At 43.3% G+C, this 23,010-nt stretch overlaps 1 protein-coding gene across 1 annotated transcript in view; it reads left to right on the top strand.

Annotated features, from left to right (window-relative positions):
- Positions 1-23,010, top strand: part of LOC137562326 (dynein axonemal heavy chain 3-like) — a 1,996,682-nt gene that overhangs the window by 1,632,549 nt on the left and 341,123 nt on the right. Inside the window, exon 58 of the mRNA XM_068273663.1 lies at positions 3,186-3,350. Coding sequence (XP_068129764.1) covers positions 3,186-3,350 — 165 coding nt within the window. The remainder of the gene's footprint in view (positions 1-3,185; positions 3,351-23,010) is intronic.

The following is a 23,010-nucleotide window of genomic DNA, read 5'->3' as shown; positions in this document are numbered from 1 at the left end:
CCGTGCAGCCACTCACCGATGCTCCGGCCCCGCCTCTGGTTCGCTTCTGGAATTTCAGACTTTAAAGTCTGAAAACCACTGTGTCTGCGTTGCCGTGTCCTCGCTTCCCCTGATGTCACCAGGAGCACACGGCACATGGACAGACCATACTGGGCATGCGCAGTATGCTCCTGGTGCCATCAGCGGGAGTGAGGACACGGCAACGCAAGCGCAGTGGTTTTCAGACTTTAAAGTCTGAAATTCCAGAAGTGAACCAGAGGCGGGGCCGGAGCATTGGGGAGTGGCTGCGTGGGCACAGGATGTCTGTGGGGGACCATTAGAAGCCCCGGGTAACTTCAACTCATTTTCCCCTGACCCCCTTACAGTGTCCCTTTAAAGAGAAACTCCAGTGAAAATAATGTAGTAAAAAAAGTGCTTCATTTTTACCATAATTATGTATAGTATAGTATTTAGTCAGTGTTTGCTCATTGTAAAATCTTTCCTCTCCTCGATTTACATTCTGACATTTATTACATGGTGACATTTTTACTGTGGGCAGGTTACGTAGCTGCTCCTAGCTGTTTTGGCTGTTAGAGACAGCTGTAAACAGCTATTTCCTGTCTGTGAACCTTGTTACATTGTAACAAACTGCCAAAAGTACCGCGGTCCCAGAGCTTCTTGTGGGAGGGGTTTCAGCACAAAATCAGTCATACAGCACCCCCTGATGGTCTGTTTGTGAAAAGCATTATATTTCTCATGTAAAAGGGGGGTCTCAGCTACTTATTGGGATAAAGTTCAATTCTAGGTTGGAGTTTCTCTTTAATAGACACTTTTATTACATGCATGTGGTTCAGGAAAAGCACTGCACACTTGATGCTCACCCTTTCCTGGTCAGTGACCACTCAGCTTGCATGTCTGGGGAAGGATCTCATTAGACTATTAAGGGCAACACAGAACAATTTGTTGGTAATTTTTAAATACATTTGTGTTGACACTTAATTTTTCTGGTTAAGTTTTTAAGTTGTGGAAAAGCTCTTATAAAACATCCATATGAAGTCAAGTCTATATGGTGACCTGAGAAAGATTATCACTGTGCCTATGGGCCCAGTCTAGTCTTAATCACACCTTGTTGACTGTACACTACCTTCTTAATTCTCATTGATTTGCTATTCAGTTTTATTTTGTTGTATTTTGAGAGGTAGTTAGGGCTAAGTCTACTTTCTTGGTTGGAGCCTTTTTGTGTCTCACGTTGCCCGTCAGGGCATAACCAATATGTACAAATAAATGGTCTTATGAACCTCTTATTCTGTGTGAAATGAGCCTTAATATATGAATATATGCTAGTACAGTAAAAACACGGGTGAAAGAAGTATCTGGACTGGTTGCGGAAGCACAAAGAACTTGTTAGATGGTCGGTAATAGGTGTCTGAATCAGGTCGAGGATCTTTGCTGATCCCCCCACACTAGTGACCATACAGTGGGGTGTAGCTATCTCGACTGATCTCAGACATTCAAACTATCTAGTCACAATCAAGCCCTGCATCCAGACAATCACTAGGTGAGTTCAGTCCCCACATGGTGATTGGCTGGCTGCAGGAATCCTGTAAACTAACTAGGAAGTGAAGGAGCGATGACGATCGCTAGCCGGGACAAGGTAATGCATGCATATGCACACATCATCCATCCACCTAATTCTACTCCCTCCACCCCGCTGCCTAATATCAGTATCTCGCTGTCTCTCCCGACCCCTGCTGCCTAACACTAGCCCCCCTGCATTTTTAATGGTGCACCGTTCCACTGAAAAAATGTATCATAAAACGTTATTTACCATTTTAATGTATTTACATTAAAACTGTAAATAGCGTTTTATGATACATTTATCGGTGGAATGGTGCACCATTTTTAACTGGACCCAGGATAAAGGCCTGCATTGGGTCGGGTACCTCCATAATGATGTTGTGAGTAGGTGCTATTACTTTTAAAATATTTGTATTTCCACTCTAATATACACTACATAAATGCATACTACATTACACTCCCTCCCTGCTGCCTCCCCCTTCCCACCACCCTATCCCAACACACAAACACACTTTCCCTGTACAACACGCATGCACTCCTTGATACAGTTTCAGAACTCTGGGTCTTTATTTTCGCATCTTCTCATTTTCTGTTTAACTACCTAAAGACCCTCCCACGCCAATGGGTGTGGACGCGGCGGCAGCCCCAGGACCGCCTAACGCCAATTGGCGTCAGGTCCTGGAGCTGGCTATTGAAGGAAATCGCGTGCAGGTTGCGAGCGCGCATCTCCTTCTCGGGTCGCCGCTCGGGAGACTGTTAGATGGTGTAATCGCCGTCTATTTACATGTACAGCGCTACGATCGGCAGCAGCGATGTACTGGGGACAGCCGTGTGACACGGCTGTCCCCTCCATAGGCTGGACAGTGATCGGTTGTCATAGGCTGAAGCCTATGACAGCTGATCACCCTGATTGGCTGGTGGTGGAAGGGAGCAGGGGAAAGTCTTTTAAAAAAAGCTATTTTTATGAAAAAGAAATGAATATTTATATAAAAAAAATAAACAAATGTGGAGCGATCAGACCCCACCAACAGAGAGCTCTGTTGGTGGGGGGAAAAGGGGGGGATCCCTCGTGTTCTGTGTTGTGCGGTCCTGCAGTTTGGCCTTAAAGCTGCAGTGGCCAATTAGGGAAAAAAACAGGCTGGTCTTTAGGGGGTTTAACACTGCGGTCCTCAAATGGTTAAAGGTGAAAGATCAGACCGGAGGCAGGGTGCTAATAAACTTTTTGGAAAACAATGCTCTAGGCAACCCAGGTGTCAAAAAGTGTATAAGATAATGCAAAGCAAAAATCATCTCGTATTTGTAATAATTTTTGGCATAACCCAGATTTTTCAGTTTTGCTCATCTCAGGCATAATTGAAGACTGTGTGGTATTGCTAGATTCCGTGTATGTGTTACTATGAATAGATTCTTTACAATATGAATAGATTCTATTTTCAAAACTCGGCTCCAGATACACTTTTTTAAATTTATTCTGTATAGCTCAACATTATTTTCAGTACTGTACAGTTTAACTTGAATGCAGTCTATGTATTCATAATTTGTCCAAATTAATCAAATATATATTTAGTGTCTTCATCTTAACAAATACTTTTAAGTGTATCACTAATTACTGATCTTCTTTTTCCCAGGAATTTGATAAAGACAATATTCCACCAAAGGTTATTGCCCAGATAAGAAGAGATTTTATCAGCAATCCAGAGTTCCAGCCAGCTGTCATTAAGAATGTCTCTTCAGCGTGTGAAGGGCTTTGTAGCTGGGTCAGGGCCATTGAAGTCTATGACAAGGTTGCCAAGGTAACGACTGTGTCCTAAGATTCTTCGTAGGCATCAAAGTTTCATCTTGTTAAATTTGTATAGGCAAAGCAGGATGAAATGAATATTAATACATTGTAAGGACAGCTGGGTTCTTCTCCTCCATTTATTTATTTACAAATAATGGGATTGGTTTCCTGTCTTTAGTAGCATATACTGTAGAATATGTCAGTAGTGCAAAATACATTATGCAAGATATGCAAAATCGGTTTATACATTTTTCAGTATTATACCCTCAGATGAATTCATATTCAGGTTTATAACGTTAATAATTTGTTTTCTCATCTTGTTGGTATGGATTTCCTCATCTGTTTAATGTTATAGATGATGCTGATTCAGCTTCCAAAATCATACGACTGTCATGACACTGCAAGGATAGCAATAGGCTCCTTGTACACTCGTAGAATCTCAACACAACACTGCCAAAAAGATATGTTACGATGCAAACAGTGAAGCATACAATATCATTGAAAGCATGCTGTACTGCCACTACAAATGCACATTACACTGTAAACTCACTGCATGCAGGGCTTTATCCTGATGGAACCAGAAACAACTGCGCCGCAATCAATGTGCTAAATCTATAGAATTATCATTGCATCACATTGTAATGCGTTAATATTGCGCAGTCAGCGCAATGGATTGCATCGCATACAGTGTGCAAGGAGCCATTAAGAAAAACAAAAATTTGTGATTTTGTGTGTTGTTATAACACATATGGGGCTCGATTCACTAAACCGTGATAACTGATATCATGGTCACACTAGCGTTTTGTGCATGTTATAACGCGCGTAACGGTTTTGTGCGCAAAAAATCACGATTGCGATCTCAAAACGTTTCGCGCTTTATAACATGCGCAAAACACTAGCACCACCGTGATATCAGTTATCATGGTTTAGTGAATCAAGCCCATGCAGTGATAAAAATAAGTCTTACATTTTTGATTGTGCTTATGCTATAAACCAACCATTCTAGATGTAGAGTTGGCCATAGAGGCAATAGGATTTAGGGCCCTTTTCTTTTTTATTCTGTCTGAAAATCGGCTCACTAGCCATTTACAGATTGCAACAGCACCGCAACAACAAGAAAATGCAAAGTAAGAAATGGAGGAAAATTGTATAGCAATTGCGCCACTTTGAGATTTTCCACCGCAATTCGGAAAATTAAATTTGTTTTTTTTCCTCCCCTAAGAAATAACAAGTGCAAATGTGCTGCAACCACAGTAGGGTAAATAGAAGTAAACACAATTGCATCTCGGCATAATTACACACATGATTGGGTTTCTTAGTGGAAAAGGGCTCTTATAGAGCTTATTGTTTTCAGATTGGTGTTGATACTGACATGTAATTATTATCTACTTTATCCTGTTATATCCTGCTGGGTCTGCAGGGAGGGCAATTCCATATGGGCAAAGGGGGCCCCGGCATCCATAGGGGCCCACACTACCCCAGTAAATGATGTGACTGACCACCAGTCAGAGTCTCTCCTCCTCCGAGTTCCAGGCATTGCAGATCTGCCTGTCTCGGCTGTAGTGTTGGCGCTCTGCACTTCCTACTTCTCCATTTGGGCTCTAGTGCCCAATGTGAGAAGCAGGAAATATAGAGCAGCAAAATTACAGAGGAGAGAGACGGGACCTGCAGCACCTGGAACTCAGAGGAGGTGAGTGTGCTGCTGCCCTTTACCCACTGCCTCCATAATGCTGCTGGGGGGATACTATACTAGTGGGAAGGGGGTTGTTACGGGCACATCTGGCTATTATAATAATAATAATAATACTTGCGGAGGGGGTGGTTAGGGGCATATATGGCTACTATATTGGGGGGGGGGGAGGGGAAGCCCATCTGGCTACTAAATTGAGGGGTCAAGGAGATCTTTAGGGGCACAACTTGCTACTATACTTCAGGAGGGGAGGGGGATCACATCTGGTTACTAAACTAGAGGGGGGTTGTTAGGGGCACATCTGACTCCTATACTGGGGGCAGGGATGAAGGAGCACAACTGGCTAATACACTAGAGGGAGGGGGAGTCATTTGGATTGCATCAGGCTATTAAACTGGGGGTTGGGTTGTTGGGGACACATCTGACTACTATAATGAGGGGGTGTCAGGGGGTGCCCTGGTTACTTTTGCCCCGGGGATCCATTGCATTTAGAACCGTCCCTGAGTGTCTGATTTAGAAATGTTTCTGATTCATAGAATCATTCTGGGCTTAGATCACGATTATTATATTGTAGTGTAAGTGATGGTCATTATTATTCTATGGCACTTGTCAAATATGTTATAAATAGGTTGCATGGACAATCAAGGACAATATGGATGAAACATACAAACAACAATAATAGTAGCATAGTACTCATACCCCTGGCAATGTGAGTGTTACCCAAAGGGCGTGATCAGCCTGGAGGGGGCTGGAGCAAGCCCCGGGTAGGTATAGATTTTTTTTAATTACTCCCCTCCCATCTCGGATTCCCTTTAAAAATACATCTGAACTGAAAAAAACGTGACTTGGCTATACCTGGGGGTCCACCAAAATGTTTGCGTCTACTCAGATTTGCCGACCATCCCTTGGTTATGAAGCATTCTCCCACAGTTAAAAAGCCACAGCACACGCTTTGTTCTCTCCAGGTGCTTTTCTCATGAAAACACTCCTAAACAGCTGTGCCCAGCAGCCATGGCCAGGAGCATCCTGGGCATGCACAATATTATGTTATAATTGTTTCTGAGCTGTCCATGCCAAGAATGCTCCCAGCCCCGGCTGCTCTACACACCTGTTCCAGAGCATGCATGAGAAGCGGAACAGAAAGGACACAGCATGCCCAGTCACAGATTTTCACTGGGGTGGGAAAGCACAACAACTGAGGGGCAGCTGGGCAAAGCTGAGTGGCCACTAAGATTACAGATGACCTGAAGTTCCCCAGGTATTGAATGCACCATAATTATTTTTTCTTCAGTTTAGGTGTGCATTAAGGGGGACGCCTAATGTCACTGTGCTCCACACTGGAACTTCCACTGTAAAAGAAGAAAATCTCTGGAGGATGGAGGGTGGTGTAGAGCGCAGTGACCTGAAGCTGCAACATAGGTTGCGGCCTGTGTACACCAGCAGTGAGGTTTAGTTTTGTCTCAAGTGTAACAGCATTTCATGTTTTCCAGGTCATCCTTACTAAGCATCTCAATACTCCCCTCACTAGAGATGGTCAATGAGATACAAATAAGTTCTATGCGCATTCAAATTTAATGTAAATTGTATGCAGCTTGAAATTGAACCAATCATTATAACTTTGTCAGTTGTGATTGATCCATGTTCAAGCTGCATAAAATGTACATGAAATTTCAATGCAAGTAAAACTTATTTACTTAAAACGGAACTGTAAACTTACTGTAAAGCAAACAGTTTCATTTACCTAGAGCTTTCCCAAGCCCCCAGCAGCTGTCCTGTCCCGTGCCAGTCCTGCACGAGCTTCCGTTCTCCCGCGCCAATCAATTCCGTTACCATCGTTGATGGCAACTGTGCCTGCGCGCCCTGGGCTACGCAAAACTTTCTTCGCGTTCCAGCCCGCAATAGCATCCTGCGCTAATAGTGCAGGACACTATAGCGGGTGGGAACGTGAAGAAAGCTTTGCATAGTCTGGGGCATGCAGGCACAGTTGCCATCGAATTGCAAGTCGACAGTAACGGAACTGGCTGGTGCAGGAGAATGGAGGCTCATGCGGGACAGGACGGCTGCTGGGGGCTTGGGAAAGCCCCAGGTAAGTGAAACTGTTTGCTTTACAGTAAGTTTACAGTTCCGCTTTAAAAGACAAAAATGGTAGGAATATAACACAAGTGGAAAAGACAAAGAAAAGGAGGCATGAATATACAGAAGAACTGTGCAAACAAGATCTCAACTTCACTGATAATCCTGATGGTATGATTTTTGAGCTAGGGCCAGATATTCTAGAAACTGAAGATCAGTGGGCTTTAGAAAGGATTGCTTACAACAATGCTACTGGAATTCCAGTTAAGCCAATTAAAATCGTAAAAGAGGAGCTATTTTAGTGCTGCACTCAATATGCCAGCAGATTTGAAAAACATAACAGACGCCACAGGACTGTAAAAGGTCAGTTTACATTCCAATTCCAAAGAAGGGCAATGCCAAGCAATGTTCCAACTACGGGACAATTGCCATCATTTCACAAGCTAGCAAGGTCATGTTAAAGATTTTGCAAGCTAGGTAGGGAAACCAGAGATTTAAATTGCCAACCTTAGATGGATTATGGAAAAAGCAAGGGAATTTCAGAAAAACCTTTATTTCAATTTAATTGACTAATTACCAAAGCCTTTGACTGTGCATCACAATAAATGATGGCAGGTTCTGAAAGAGATGTGAGTACTGGATCACTTACAGGTCTCCTGAGGAACTTGTATGCAGGTCAAGAAGCAACTGGCGATAACTGAACATGATTGGTTCAATATTGGAAAAGGAGTACGACAAGGCTGTATCTTGTTCCCCTATTTATTTAACTTACATGCAGGGTATATTATGTGTAATGCTGGATTAGATGAAACAAAAGCTGAAATTAAGATTGCTGCAAGACATATCAGCAACCGCAAATATGCAGATGATACGACTATTATGGCAGAAAGTAAAGAAAAATTAAGAAATCTCTTGATGAGGGTGAAAGAGAAGAGTGTAAAAGTTACCCTAAAGCAGGGGTCTCCAAACGTTTTGGGTCGAGGGCCGGGTCAACATACTTCAGACTGCTAGGGGGCCAGAGTATACCTGTACATAAAATAATGTAGAAATGTTTGCGGGCCAGACAGTGAAGCATACCCAGGTGACAACCTGCAGTCCAATTGGACAGCAGTGTCACCTGATGTGGAATTTGATTGGTAACCAGCAAATTACTGCTTTCTTGCTTCCATGTGGATGGGTGGTGCCAGCACTGCTATTCTATATGTGGCCCACCAATATTTAAAGATGTAGCTGACCACATCTATAAGTAATACATTTTGGGTTTGGGGGGCCAGTAAAAAAGCCTCAGGGGGGCCACATTCGGCCCGCAGGCCTTAGTTTGAGGACCACTGCCCTAAAGGCTCAATTTAAAAAAACTAAGATCATGGCTCCAAGATCCATGCCTTCCTGGCATATAGAGGAGTAAGAAATGGAAGCAGTATCAGACTTTGTGTTATTGGGCTTAAAGACCACTTCAGATGGAGAATGCAGCCATGAAATCAAAAGGCATTTATTCATTGGAAGGAAATCGATGAAAAAACTTGGACAGTGTAATAAAAAGCAAAAATGTTACCTGGTCAACAAAGGTTCCTGTAGTCAAAGACATGTTTTTTCAGTAGTAATGTATGGTTGTTAGAGTTGGACTATAAGTATTGCTGAACACTGAAGAGTTGGACTGTAAGAAGATCCAATCAGTCAATCCTTAAATTAATTAATCCTGACTGTTTATTGGAAGGAGTAATGCTCAAGATGAAGCTGACACACTTCAGACACACAATGAGTAGGCAAGACTTATTGGAGAAGATCCCAATGCTGGGAAAGTTCGAGGGCAAAAGGAGGAGGAGCCAGCAGAAAATTAGATGGCAATATATCATGGAAGCAACAAACATGAACTTGGAAAAGCTTCAAGAGGCAGTAGAAGATAGAGGGGCCTGGAGTGCTGTGGTCCATAGTCGCAAAGAGTCGGACATGACTGAATAGCCACTGAACAACAAGAACTTATTTGCATGTCATTGACCATCTCTGGTTCTCACCTTCATCTACACTCTCTGTCTTTGTATTCTACTTCTGCTCATAGTAGAGCTAGCAGCATACAGATTAACCATACATTCCAAACGGTATAAATACTCATAACATGTGTGACTGAGTCTGTGACCCTACTTGAACTATTTGGTCTAAACTCTAAAACATTACAAATGCTTGTAAACTATTTACTGTGCTCATTTCTATAAGAGGGCATGCACATAAATCGTAGCTATGGTGACTGGCTGATAGAGGGACCAACTAAAGATTTATGCATTTTACAGGTGAGCTTGTGTAGGCTTGTAAAAAGGAAGATGAATAAAACAAAAATGTATCCACAGAAATTTGGGTCACATTGGCAATGACGCCTAATCCCATTTGAGTTCTGCAACCGCACTTTAGGACGTATTAACAATCGTGCCTTCTGATATTCATACACATGCATAAATTATTAACTTCATTCATTTAACTAAGTCTGAATTACATTTTACCTAATAGATCGGGTTAATAAAAATATATTTATTGTTGAGCATGAATGCCAAAATAGCATATCATTCTATTCTCGGGGGATCCTCTGTTATCTCACTGGAAAGCATCTTTTGTTTGCGGCCTGAAGGATGACAGTTTGATTACTACAATCCCTGGCTGAAAGCAGATTTCTCATTGGTGTGTCAATCTTTGTTGATTATCCGTCACAGAATATCAGCCTTCTTTTCAGTACTGTTCGTATATTCTAGGGACTTTTTTAATATCTTCATCAGACATGTCACACGCCTGTCTTTTATTATTTTCCTTCATTGCAACTGAAAAGCAGCAGAAAAGGCCAGTGTAGCTTATGCCTTAAGGTCACAATAAGTTCATGCCAGCAATAGAAAAGATACTGTAAAGCTGGCCATAAATACGAAATGGTTGTGGCTATTACATAATTTCAGTGTTTAAATATTTTTACTACCACAGCATAAATATACTTAATTTATCGCAGTAGCATAGGCCAGGGTGCATAATCATTGAAGTAGAACGACATGTGAGGTCCAAAACATGCTTTCACGGTCAGTCAGGGACTGATTTCTGGAAAGGCGAAATAGGAGCCCAGGCCTTGGGTGGCTGCAGCTCAAGCGGATGCCTGGACATGAAAGAGGGTTTGCCACATATAAAAGAAAAGGCGCCCAGGCTTGTAACTGCGTTTTTAAGCACTTTATTTGACCTGAGGAAGCAACTGTTGGGTCGCAAAACACGTTGTCCAGTGCTAAATAAACTACTTAGTACTAACTTATATACCTGTCTATGAGTTCTCATAACTCAGGTAAGAGTTTGAACTGAAATTTATATACCATATCAATTTACAACTGAAGGGTGCCTCCTACTGTTTGAAATACTGAAATCTTCACCCCGCTAGTTAGGGGTTGCGATCCTATTTCTACATAGCGTGCACTTTGGTTTCAGGAACAGCGACCTACAAGGACCGAGTGGAGACGGTTCTTCTCCACATGTATTGACAGTGGTTGCCTTCATAAGCAACCTACACTTGTGAGTATAACATCTTTTATAATCGACCAAATACTGTGACGGTATTACACGATATTGGGCTCCCGGTGTCCCTGTGTTTTTTGTCATTTTTCACTAGTCCGATTGGCTGTAATAATGTTTGGCTATAAATTCTGAGTCACTCCAGTGGAGAAAGTATGCAGAGTAGCAAAGTCATATAATCGGATCTGTCTGCCTGCTCCAGGTGAGTAAAGCTGGCCATACACTATAAGGCTCTGTTCACATCTAAAATCGCAAATGCAAGCGTTTTGCGATTTTGTGTGTGATTTTATTAGCGCCCCTCAGCGCTTGCCTGCATGCTGCGTTTTTTTAAAGTTTTTTTCTAAAGTGCTTTTGCAGAGCGATTTTGTAATTCACTCCCTAACGCAAGTCAGGAAGTGAACTCTTTGACCTGGAAAAGAATATATACAATGCATTTATTCTTAAAATCGTGAACGCAATCTCCACATTTTGTGAGCATTTAGCGCTCTTCCTATACCTTCCATTAGAGCAAAATTACCCCCAAAATGGTACAGGCACCGCTTTGCGGAGCGCAACTTTTTCCATAGAGATTCATTGCACAAGCGTATTGTGGGCAATTTTGAAAATCGCCTGCATTTGAAAAAAGGCTGAAAACACCCTCAAACTTTGTCATACTTATTTGAATCACATGTATTTTAGAAAATGCATGCAAAAACACTTTATGATAGTCTATGGGCTGTGCAAAACCGTATTGGTATGCAATTTTAGATGCGTTTTCTACAGACAATAAGTTGATTCTTTCTGCAGAATGCATGCATTTTGTATGTAATGTTTTCCTATTGTTGAAAAAAGCATGTGTTTCACAAGCATTTTTGATGCATTTTTGCCCAAATAAGGTGAAAACTATTTTTTTTTTTTTTACTTGTTAAATATGAATATTAATTAAAAATCAGAAATGCATAAAAAATGCATACAAATCTACACAAAAAAATGCAAACATAGGAAAAAATGCAAAAACCACCCATGGCAGAAAACATGGTTTTCTGCATTGACAAGTGTGATCCTAGCCTGAGGCTTTGTTCACTCATAAATTTGTGCATTTATAGTCCAGTCCAGTTTCTGCATCAGTTTTCTATCAATTTTACCTGACGCACTTTTTATGTGTGAAGATACCCATAGAAGCACATCAAAACTGATACAAAAATTGACAGGTGTGATCTGCTGACAGTTCAAAACTTGCCTGTGACAGCAGGCCTCATACCCGCCTTGTCCCCAGGCACAGCAATCCTGCACCACCTTCAGCACCCAGTATGTCATTTGTTAATACTTTCATCAGAATATGCAAAATTATTTGCCTTTACTTGTCAGCAACAGAAAAATGTTTTCATCCAATAAATTTCAAAATTTTAAAAATTGCCTTTTACAGCAGGCCTCATGCCCATCTTGGCCATAAGGACAGCTATACTGCACCACCTTCAGCACCCAGTATGTAATTTGTTCCTTCATACATTGGATTATGCAAAATTATTTATACATTCGAAAAATGTAAACTTTAATATACAATGCCTGATTTTTCAAGCCTCTCATACAGTGGATGTACCCTAAGTCAAATGTTAGGCTTTTCCATGGCCAATGTTACAGTGCCTGCAAGTAATTAACGTGTCATTAAAGAGACTCCGTAACAAAAATTGCATCCTGTTTTTTATCATCCTACAAGTTCCAAAAGCTATTCTAATGTGCTCTGGCTTACTGCAGCACTTTCTGCTATCACAGTCTCTGTAATAAATCAATGTATCTTTCCCCTGTGAGACTTGTCGGCCTGTTTCTGGAAGGCTGCCAAGTTCTTCAGTGTTGTGGTTCTGCTATGAACTCCCCCTTCCAGGCCCCTCTATGCACACTGCCTGTGTATTATTTAGATTAGGGCAGCTTCTCTCTTCTCTCTTATCTTTTACAAGCTGGATAAATCGTCCTCTGAGCTGGCTGGGCTTTCACATACTGAGGAATTAGACAAGGGCAAAGCTGTTTGCTAGGAAGAAACGAGCAGCCTGAAACTTCAGTGCATGAGAACTGCAGGGGGAAAGAAACACACAATGATCTCTTGAGATTAAAAAGGAAGGGCGTATACAGCCTGCTTGTGTATGAATGTATTTTCTATGTGTGGCCATACTGTACATCAACTTACTTCCTGTTTTGGTGGCCATTTTGTTTGTTTATAAACAAACTTTTTAAAACTGTTTTTAACCACTTTTAATGCGGCGGGGAGCGGCGAAATTGTGACAGAGGGTAATAGGAGATGTCCCCTAACGCACTGGTATGTTTACTTTTGTGCGATTTTAACAATACAGATTCTCTTTAACCACTTGAGGACCTAGGGCTTTCTACCCAGCATGGGTATGTGTAAAAATACACCCCAAAACACATTATACTACTTCTCCCGAGTACGGCGATACCACATGTGTGGCACTTTTTTGCATCCTAACTGCGCTAAAGGGCCCAAAGTCCAATGAGTACCTTTAGGATTTCACAGGTCATTTTGCGGAATTTGATTTCCAGACTACTCCTCACGGTTTAGGGCCCCTTAAATGCCAGGGCAGTATAGGAACCCCACAAATGACCCCATTTTAGAAAGAAGACACCCCAAGGTATTCCGTTAGGAGTATGATGAGTTCATAGAAGATTTTATTTTTTGTCACAAGTTAGTGGAAATTGATATTTATTGTTTTTTTCACAAAGTGTCATTTTCCACTAACTTGTGACAAAAAATAAAATCTTCTATGAACTCACCATACTCCTAACGGAATACCTTGGGGTGTCTTCTTTCTAAAATGGGGTCATTTGTGGGGTTCCTATACTGCCCTGGCATTTTAGGGGCCTTAAACCGTGAGGAGTAGTCTGGAAATCAAATTCCGCAAAATGACCTGTGAAATCCTAAAGGTACTTATTGGACTTTGGGCCCTTTAGCGCAGTTAGGGTGCAAAAAAGTGCCACACATGTGGTATCGCCGTACTCGGGAGAAGTAGTACAATGTGTTTTGGGGTGTATTTTTACACATACCCATGCTGGGTGGGAGAAATAACTCTGTAAATGGACAATTGTGTGTAAAAAAAATCAAAAGATTGTCATTTACAGAGGTATTTCTCCCACCCAGCATGGGTATGTGTAAAAATACACCCCAAAACACATTATACTACTTCTCCCGAGTACGGCGATACCACATGTGTGGCACTTTTTTGCATCCTAACTGCGCTAAAGGGCCCAAAGTCCAATGAGTACCTTTAGGATTTCACAGGTCATTTTGCGGAATTTGATTTCCAGACTACTCCTCACGGTTTAGGGCCCCTTAAATGCCAGGGCAGTATAGGAACCCCACAAATGACCCCATTTTAGAAAGAAAACACCCCAAGGTATTCCGTTAGGAGTATGGTGAGTTCATAGAAGATTTTATTTTTTGTCACAAGTTAGTGGAAATTGATATTTATTGTTTTTTTTCACAAAGTGTCATTTTCCGCTAACTTGTGACAAAAAATAAAATCTTCTATGAACTCACCATACTCCTAACGGAATACCTTGGGGTGTCTTCTTTCTAAAATGGGGTCATTTGTGGGGTTCCTATACTGCCCTGGCATTTTAGGGGCCCTAAACCATGAGGAGTAGTCTGGATATCAAATTCCGCAAAATGACCTGTGAAATCCTAAAGGTACTCATTGGACTTTGGGCCCTTTAGCGCAGTTAGGGTGCAAAAAAGTGCCACACGTGGTATCGCCGTACTCGGGAGAAGTAGTACAATGTGTTTTGGGGTGTATTTTTACACATACCCATGCTGGGTGGGAGAAATACCTCTGTAAATGGACAATTGTATGTAAAAAAAAATCAAAAGATTGTCATTTACAGAGGTATTTCTCCCACCCAGCATGGGTATGTGTAAAAATACACCCCAAAACACATTATACTACTTCTCCCAAGTACGGCGATACCACATGTGTGGCACTTTTTTGCATCCTAACTGCGCTAAAGGGTCCAAAGTCCAATGAGTACCTTTAGGATTTCACAGGTCATTTTGCGGAATTTGATTTCCAGACTACTCCTCACGGTTTACGGCCCCTAAAATGCCAGGGCAGTATAGGAACCCCACAAATGACCCCATTTTAGAAAGAAGACACCCCAAGGTATTCCGTTAGGAGTATGGTGAGTTCATAGAAGATTTTATTTTTTGCCACAAGTTAGCGGAACATGACACTTTGTGAAAAAAAACAATTAAAATCAATTTCCGCCATCTCGTGACAAAAAAATAAAATCTTCTATGAACGCACCATACTCCTAACTGAATACCTTGGGGTGTCTTTTTTCTAAAATGGGGTCATTTGTGGGGTTCCTATACTGCCCTGGCATTTTAGGGGCCCTAAACCGTGAGGAGTAGTCTGGAAATCAAATTCCGCAAAATGACCTGTGAAATCCTAAAGGTACTCATTGGACTTTGGGCCCTTTAGCGCAGTTAGGATGCAAAAAAGTGCCACACGTGGTATCGCCGTACTCAGGAGAAGTAGTATAATGTGTTTTGGGGTGTATTTTTACACATACCCATGCTGGGTGGGAGAAATACCTCTGTAAATGACAATCTTTTGATTTTTTTACACACAATTGTCCATTTACAGAGTTATTTCTCCCACCCAGCATGGGTATGTGTAAAAATACACCCCAAAACACATTGTACTACTTCTCCTGAGTACGGCGATACCACATGTGTGGCACTTTTTTGCACCCTAACTGCGCTAAGGGGCCCAGAGTCCAATGAGTACCTTTAGGCTTTACAGGGGTGCTCAAAATTTAGCACCCCGCCCACTTTCCAGGACAGTTAACAAACCCCACAAATGACCTCAGGGGAGAGACACCCCGTGCCACCCTGCACTCAGGGTGAGCCACCAACTTATGTGACTAGGCCTCAGAACTTTAGTATACAGCATTATGCCTGTAGGATACAGCAATATGCCTGCCAATAGAGATGACTCTGTGTGGCATTAAAGCATCATCATAGGCCCAAATCACATATAAACCGGGGGTGTCCACACTCAAGGGAAATTCAAACATGCCGTCTTATATCGCCAACCCAGGACAGATCAGCAATATCAAGCATGGAAACCGATCCTTCTTCCGGCTTTTATGCTTACCCGTTTGGTTTTCAAGCTTACCTCTCCTCTCCCTGCGACAATGTGCGAAAGACCACTGAGTGTGTGCCTACTCCTGTGTCTGGAGTTCCCTAGGTTCTAATAGTGTACCTGCTCATGGTACCTCTCAAAACACGGCCCTACGCATAGGCCAGGCTGGTCAGGACAGCGGGGACAATAATAAACGGTGTCAGTCCTTGTTCCAGCCCTGCTGCAGACACGGCAACGTTTTCTTTGGATGCGTTGACCTGGGGCACACGGAAGCTGATAGGCGTAATGCCTTCCATGCAGTCGGCTAGTTGCATCTGGGGGGGGGCGGCCTGGCACCTCCTGGATACAGGATGTCCAGAATGATCTCTTCCTGAAATTGGAGGAAAGATCCAGTTCCCCCAGCCTTACTGTAGAGAACAAAGCTGTTGTAAACTGCCAATTGAATCAGATAAAAAGACACTTTCTTATACCAGCGTCTTGTTTTCCGGGAAATTAAATAGGGCGCTAACCTCTGGTCATTGAAGTCCACCCCTCCCATGTTGACATTATATTCGTGGACGACAAGGGGCCTTTCAATGACCTTAGTTGCCCGTTGAATTTGGACTGTCGTGTCTGTGTGAATGGTGGACAGAAAGTAAACGTCCCTCTTGTCCCTCCAGTTCACCGCGAGCAGGTCTTCAGTACGCAAGGCGGCCCTCTGCCCCCGTTCAAGTCTGGTGGTAACGAGCCGTTGGGGGAAGCCCTGGTGACTAGGCCGCGCAGTGCCACAGCATCGGATTCCTTCTACCTTTAAGTGCTGAAAGAGGGCCACACTTGTGTAATAATTGTCCACAAAAAGATGGTACCCCTTCTGGAACAAGGGTGACACCAAGTCCCACACAACCTTTCCACTGCTCCCCAGGTAGTCAGGGCATCCGACCAGCTCCAATTTTGAGTCTTTTCCCTCATAGACCCTAAAACGACATGTATAGCCTGTGGCCCTTTCACAGAGCTTATACAGTTTCACCCCATACCGGGCGCGCTTGCTTGGGATGTACTGTTTGATGCCAAGGCGCCCGGTAAAGCGTAAGAGGGACTCGTCTACGCAGATGTTCTGTTCAGGGATATAAGCATCTGCAAATGTTGATGACAGGTGGTCTATGAGGGGCCGAATTTTGTGGAGCCGGTCATAAGCAGGGTGGCCCTTTTCATGACAGGTTTCGTCGTCGTTGAAGTGCAGGAAGCGCAGGATGGACTCAAATCGTGTCCTGGACATGGCAGCAGGGTACAAGGGAACATGATGTACTGGGTTCGTAGACCAATACGACCGCAATACATTCTGTTTCATTAGTCCCAAGTGAAGGATAAGGGCCAAAAAGATTTTAATGTCGGAAACTTGGACTGGTTTCCACCGGAAAGGCTGGGCATAGATGCTCTCCGGTTGCTCGGTGATGAATTGTGTGGCTTTACGGTTGGTCTCAACCACAATTAAGTCCAAGAGAACCTGGGTGATGAACAGCTGCAAAAAGTCTAAGGCCGTTCCTAGATGAGCTGTCGCCACCTGGACTCCAGACTGGGTGGTGAAAGGGGGCACTACGAGTGCGGCGGAATCAGGGGATTGCCAATCTGGTTGTGCCAGCACCTCTGGGAGTCTATGGGTACTACGGGCCCGTCTTCTTCTTGGTGGCTGCGACGGGGGTACTACTGCACTTGCCACCGTACCAGTTTCAACTTCCATGCTGACGCTCACCACTTCGCCAGGGTCTACAGAAGTACTGGTACCAAGTCCAGGAGATGCTGCGCTGTTGGTGCCTGCCTCACCAAGAAAACTATCAACAGCGCTAGCACCACCCTGCTGCCCTTGAGGCGGATCCTGCGCCACCTGCGGTCTAACGACTTGGGGTCTGGTACGCCTGGCTCTAGCCGGGACCAAAGCCTCGTCATCACTTTCGGTCAAGGAACCACTGCTTTCTACAGGTTCAAATTCGGACCCGGAAGATTCGACAGATGATTCTTCCCAAAAGAACTCATCCGACTGGTCCATGTACCTGTATACCTCGTCATCGGAAAGCCCCCTTCTTGCCATTGTGGATTACTAAATTTATGGGGTTTTCCTCCGAGACTACCCAGAAAAAAAGAGCACCTACCTAGCAAAAGGAGTATTTGAGAGGTATTGGGGTTGGTGGGAAGTGGGGTCTCAGAGGCAATCAAACAATCACGGGACAATCAAATACAATTACAGCACAATCGACTCCAATCACAGCACAAGCAAATCTGATGCACTCGGAAGGTGGTGGTTGGGTGTGGTGGGGGGGAGGGTGGGGTTGGGTGTGGTGGGGGGGGGAGGGGGGGTTGGGTGTGGCGGGAAGTGGGGTCTCAGGCAATCAAACAATCACGGGGCAATCGAAGCCGATCACGGGACAATCAAATACAATTACAGCACAATCGAATCCAATCACAGCACAATCAAATCTGATGCACTCGGAAGGTGATGGGGGGAGGGTGGGATTGGGTGTGGCGGGAAGTGGGGTCTCAGGCAATCAAACAATCACGGGACAATCGAAGCAGATCACAGGACAATCAAATACAATCGCAGCACAATCGAATACAAGCGCAGCACAGTCAAATACAATGCACTTGGACGGTGATTGGGGGGGGGGGGTGTCTGAGGGCGATTTGAGGGGGTGGGGGGTTGATCAGGAGCCTGCACGGGGCAGACTGAGTCCTGATCTGATGAGAGGCAGACACAGGGGGTTACTGATCGCAGATCAGTTAGTGATTGCTGGGGAGGACAGATGTAAACAAAGAGCAGGGGATGTAATCAGAAGGGGGGTATGAGGGCAATCGAGGGCCTGGGCAGGTGATCGGTTACCCCCGCGGGGCAGTTAGGGTCTGCTCTGATGGATGGGGGTGCTGAGGGGTGATGGACAGGTGATCAGAGGGGGATCAGAGGGGGATCAGAGGGGGATCAGGGGGTAAGGTAGCTGTATACAGATGTATACAGTATACAGGGGGGTAGTCTGGGATGGGGTGTGGGGGTGATCTAAAGGTAGGGGGGGGATCAGGGGTGACTAGGAGGCAGTTAGGGACCTAACGCAGGGGATAGCGTCAAAGGTTAGTGGCAGGTGGGGGGGGTGGGGGTTTTATATGGGTGCAAGGGTGCTGGGCAGGGGTCTGCTGGGGTGATCAGGGGGGGTATGAAGGCTGGGGTGGGAGATCAGGGGGGCTGTAGGTCAAAAAAACAAGTGTTTGGTGGATACTCACAAGTGCTTCCTCCTCGCTGGTGGTCTCTGCAACAATGAGACCACGAGGCGAGGAGGAAGCACGTATAAGGCACTTTGTTTACCTAACAAAGTGCCTTATACATCCTGATTGGCCAATTGTGCGGATTCCTCCGCTCGCCGGCTCTGCTAAGTGGCCGGCGAGCGGAGACAAAATGCCCATGTAACGATCCCGGGCGGAGGATCGCGTCACGGATGACGCGATCGCTCCGCCCATGCCCTTAGAAGGACCGCCGCCTCTGTGGGTGAGCTGGTCCTTCAGGGCTCCACTTCCCGGCCGCCCCTGTGCGTTAGGCGGTCGGGAAGTGGTTAAAGTGGATTAATTTAAAATGTTAAGATTTTACATACAATCAATGAAATTAAAATGTTTAGTCATCTCACACAGAAGCTGCAAATAACAGTTTTTAGGCAGGTAAACAGGGTGGCCTTTCTAAAAATACCTTAATTTGAAAAATCTACAATCATATGTGACTTTTGCCATTTACGCATGAAATAAAGCCTCTGCATAACAAAAACCTATTTTTTGAGGAACATTTCACACTTGATCTCACTCCGCCATGCCCCTGTCCAAGTTCTTGTACACTTTGTACACCTTTTTAAAAGAAACTCTGGCTGCAGAGATGCCCTGAAGGCTTTTGATGTTTGCCTGCAATTAAAGTCAAAGGGCCTCGCTGCAAATTTCTAGTTCGCACATTTTTGTGATTTTTAAAGGAAAATACTATGGTGCATGAAATAAGAGAATTTCTAGCTTATATAAGTCGTGTAACAAATATTTTTTTTAAAACACTTTTTTTTAAATTGTTAGAAAACTACTTTGAATGATTATAAATAAAAGAAGAACAACTTGATACTAAAACCTGTCTCCCAACTTCATGTTGACTGTATTATCCTCCCACCTTTTTTGACCATGAAATGTCATCTGTGTGAAAATCACAATGCCTCTATTCCGCCTCCAGCGGCTTAGTAGAAGCTGATATCTTACATAATGATATTATATCCAGTTCAATCTCAAAGTACCACACTGCATTCTTTCTGTGTTTACCTTGCACATATACATTATCTGCAAAAATAACACATACATTCTCTGCAAACATAATCCACATGATCCCTTACTCACCTTACCAAATAATATTTTGCATCCATATACACTCAATAAGTACTGTTTTAGGGATTCTATACTATTAGTGAGAAAGGCCTCCCTTTGCACTCAACAGAGTAACCAAGCAGCTCGGGGTGACCCAAACCACCAGGAATGTGTAGGGGGATAAAAAGACAGAAAAGCCCTCCTACTAATAAGCAATATGTAAAAGAAAGCAAAAACACAATTAAAAGCCCCAATAGTGTATTATTGATGATAAAGGAATGCCAAGGTAGCAGCAATAGAAATATACTCACAAGTATGGGTTGCCGGGTTCAGGCAACCACTTAAAGCACTTATGGGGATATTAGGCCTGTCCCCACTCAGGCTAAAAAGTCGCTCTCTGTAGAAGGAAAGAAGGGGTGTTCACCCATCCACCAGGTGGATAACAATAATTGCAATGGAGACAGAGACGCCAGCAGAGTAAAAATTGATCATAGGTAAAAAGAGATAAAAGTTGGGGGGCAAGGGTGGACTTTCCTCCCCAAAACCAAACACAACCACTATGTATGGTTTAAACAAGATTTAATTTGTACTCCAGAACAAATGCAATGCGTTTCGCGGGTTTCTAGCCTGCTTCCTCAGGCAATAATAAAGATAGGAGTAACTCAGAAGTTGTGTAGCCAGACAGAGGCGCTGTACTTGGCTACACAACTTCTGAGTTACTCCTATCTTTATTATAAAATAACCATACATAGTGGTTGTGTTTGGTTTTGGGGAGGTAAGTCCACCCTTGCCCCCCAACTTTTGTCTGTTTTACATATGATCGATTTTTACTCTGCTGGCGCCTCTGTTTCCATTACTAATAAGCAATGCTTGGTGAAATTTGCCTTCTTAAAACAGAAGGAAATTTGCAATTATTAAGCTATAAGTGAACTTGTGTGGTTACCCACAATGCACCACTACTGAATGTGCAAATTATCTCTTTTCACCCCTATAAGCCAGACAAGTATCCAGAACCGCTCGTATATAGCAAGCCTATAGCGTTAAATATTACACAGCTACACCAACCCCACATGTAGACAGCCTGTTTCAGGCTTTTGGCCCTCATCAGTACATGGCAGGGATTTATATGACTGCATGGGATAGGGCTTGGACAAGTACAACAGAGTAACCTTTGCACTCAAGAAACCTTAGCTCTTTATGGCATAAATTCCACAAGATAAGAACATTTCTCTGAGATTCATGTCCTGTTGACAGATATGTTAATGAATGGCTTAGCTATGGCTTCACCTCATCCCAAATCACCACCAGCCTAAATTGTTAATATTAAGGAGGTTTTATCTACTAATTCATGCTGCTGAAGCCAAATTATGACGCTGTCATCTGTGCGTCTCAGTAAAAATGAACATTCATCACATTGGGCTAAATTTTTCATTTGTCTAGGTTTGGTGAACTTATGCCCACTGCAGCCACTGCTTTCTGTTCCCAACATGGTTTGATGTGTTCTGAACATTCTGAGATGCTTTTCAGTTCATTACAGAGTGTAGAGAGTGATTATGCAAGTTATGGTAGCCTTTCTGTCAGCGTTAACAGTCTGGCCATTCTCCTCAGGCATTATCCTCAACATGGCATTTTCATTCACAGAGCTGCCGGTTGGTGGAAGTTTTTCACATCACTCTAAGTAAACTCTAGAGATTGTTTTACATGAGGATGTCAGGGGACTAGCAGGTATAGAAATACTTAAACCATCCAGTTCAACAATAGTAATGCCACAGTTAGAATCACAAGGAAAACTTCTTTCCTTCATGCTGTTTATAGAGGACATTAATTGCACATCAGCCACATGATTGGTTGATCAATAATTTGAGGGGCAATAAACAGTGGCACCATTACTATTAATATAGTACTCAATGAGTGTATATAGGGATAAACATACTGGGAACCCTGCACAATTAAAGAAAATAAAAATGGAGTCACTAATATTTCTTTTAGATTTGTTACTTAGTTATTTAATCATATCTCCAAATGGCATCTCGTTACATTATGAAAAGTATTGTTTTGACTTTAAAACCAATAGCAAATTATCACAATGTTATTTTTCTTTATTAGTAAACAGGATTTTTTTAATATAATTTCTAATCTTAAAGAGAACCCGAGGTGGGTTTGAAGAATAGTATCTGCATACAGAGGCTGGATCTGCCTATACAGCCCAGCCTCTGTTGCTCTCCCAAACCCCCCTAAGGTCCCCCTGCACTCTGCAATCCCTCATAAATCACAGCCACGCTGCTGACAAAGAGCTTGTCAGAGCTGGCTGTGTTTATCTCTATAGTGTCAGTCTGCTGCTCTCCCCGCCTCCTGCAGAACTCCAGTCCCCGCCTGCATCCCTTCCCTCCCTGCTGATTGGAGGGAAGGGACGGGGGCAGAGACCGGAGCTATGCAGGAGGCGGGGGAGCAGCTGAGACTGACACTACAGATGTAAACACAGCCTCACAACACGGCTGTGATTTATGAGGGATTGCAGAGTGCAGGGGGACCTTAGTGGGGTTTGGGATAGCAACAGAGGCTGGGCTGTATAGGCAGATCCAGCCTCTGTATGCAGATAACATTCTTTAAACACACCTCAGGTTCTCTTTAAGAGCAAAGATACTAGTCAGTCTAGTGAAAGGCTTTTTAGTGAACCATTATAAATTCACGTTAGCCTTGTCATTAATATGGTTCTTTTCTTTTTTAAAAGTTGTTGGAAGCATGTTATTACACTTAATAATAGAGTGATGGGTACATATTTAGTCCACTTATCTCTCTTCAAAAGATGAAAGTATCAAATCTCAAATAAATGGTTCTATACTTATACTTAGCATTTGGCTTTATAGCCGACCTATCACTAAATGTAAAAAATCACATGGATAAAA

Source organism: Hyperolius riggenbachi, chromosome 3 (assembly GCF_040937935.1).
Source record: "Hyperolius riggenbachi isolate aHypRig1 chromosome 3, aHypRig1.pri, whole genome shotgun sequence".
In the NCBI taxonomy this organism is placed as follows: Eukaryota; Metazoa; Chordata; class Amphibia; order Anura; family Hyperoliidae; genus Hyperolius; species Hyperolius riggenbachi.
The sequence above is the reverse complement of the archived record's forward strand: the minus strand, read 5'-3'. Positions and strand labels throughout refer to the sequence as shown.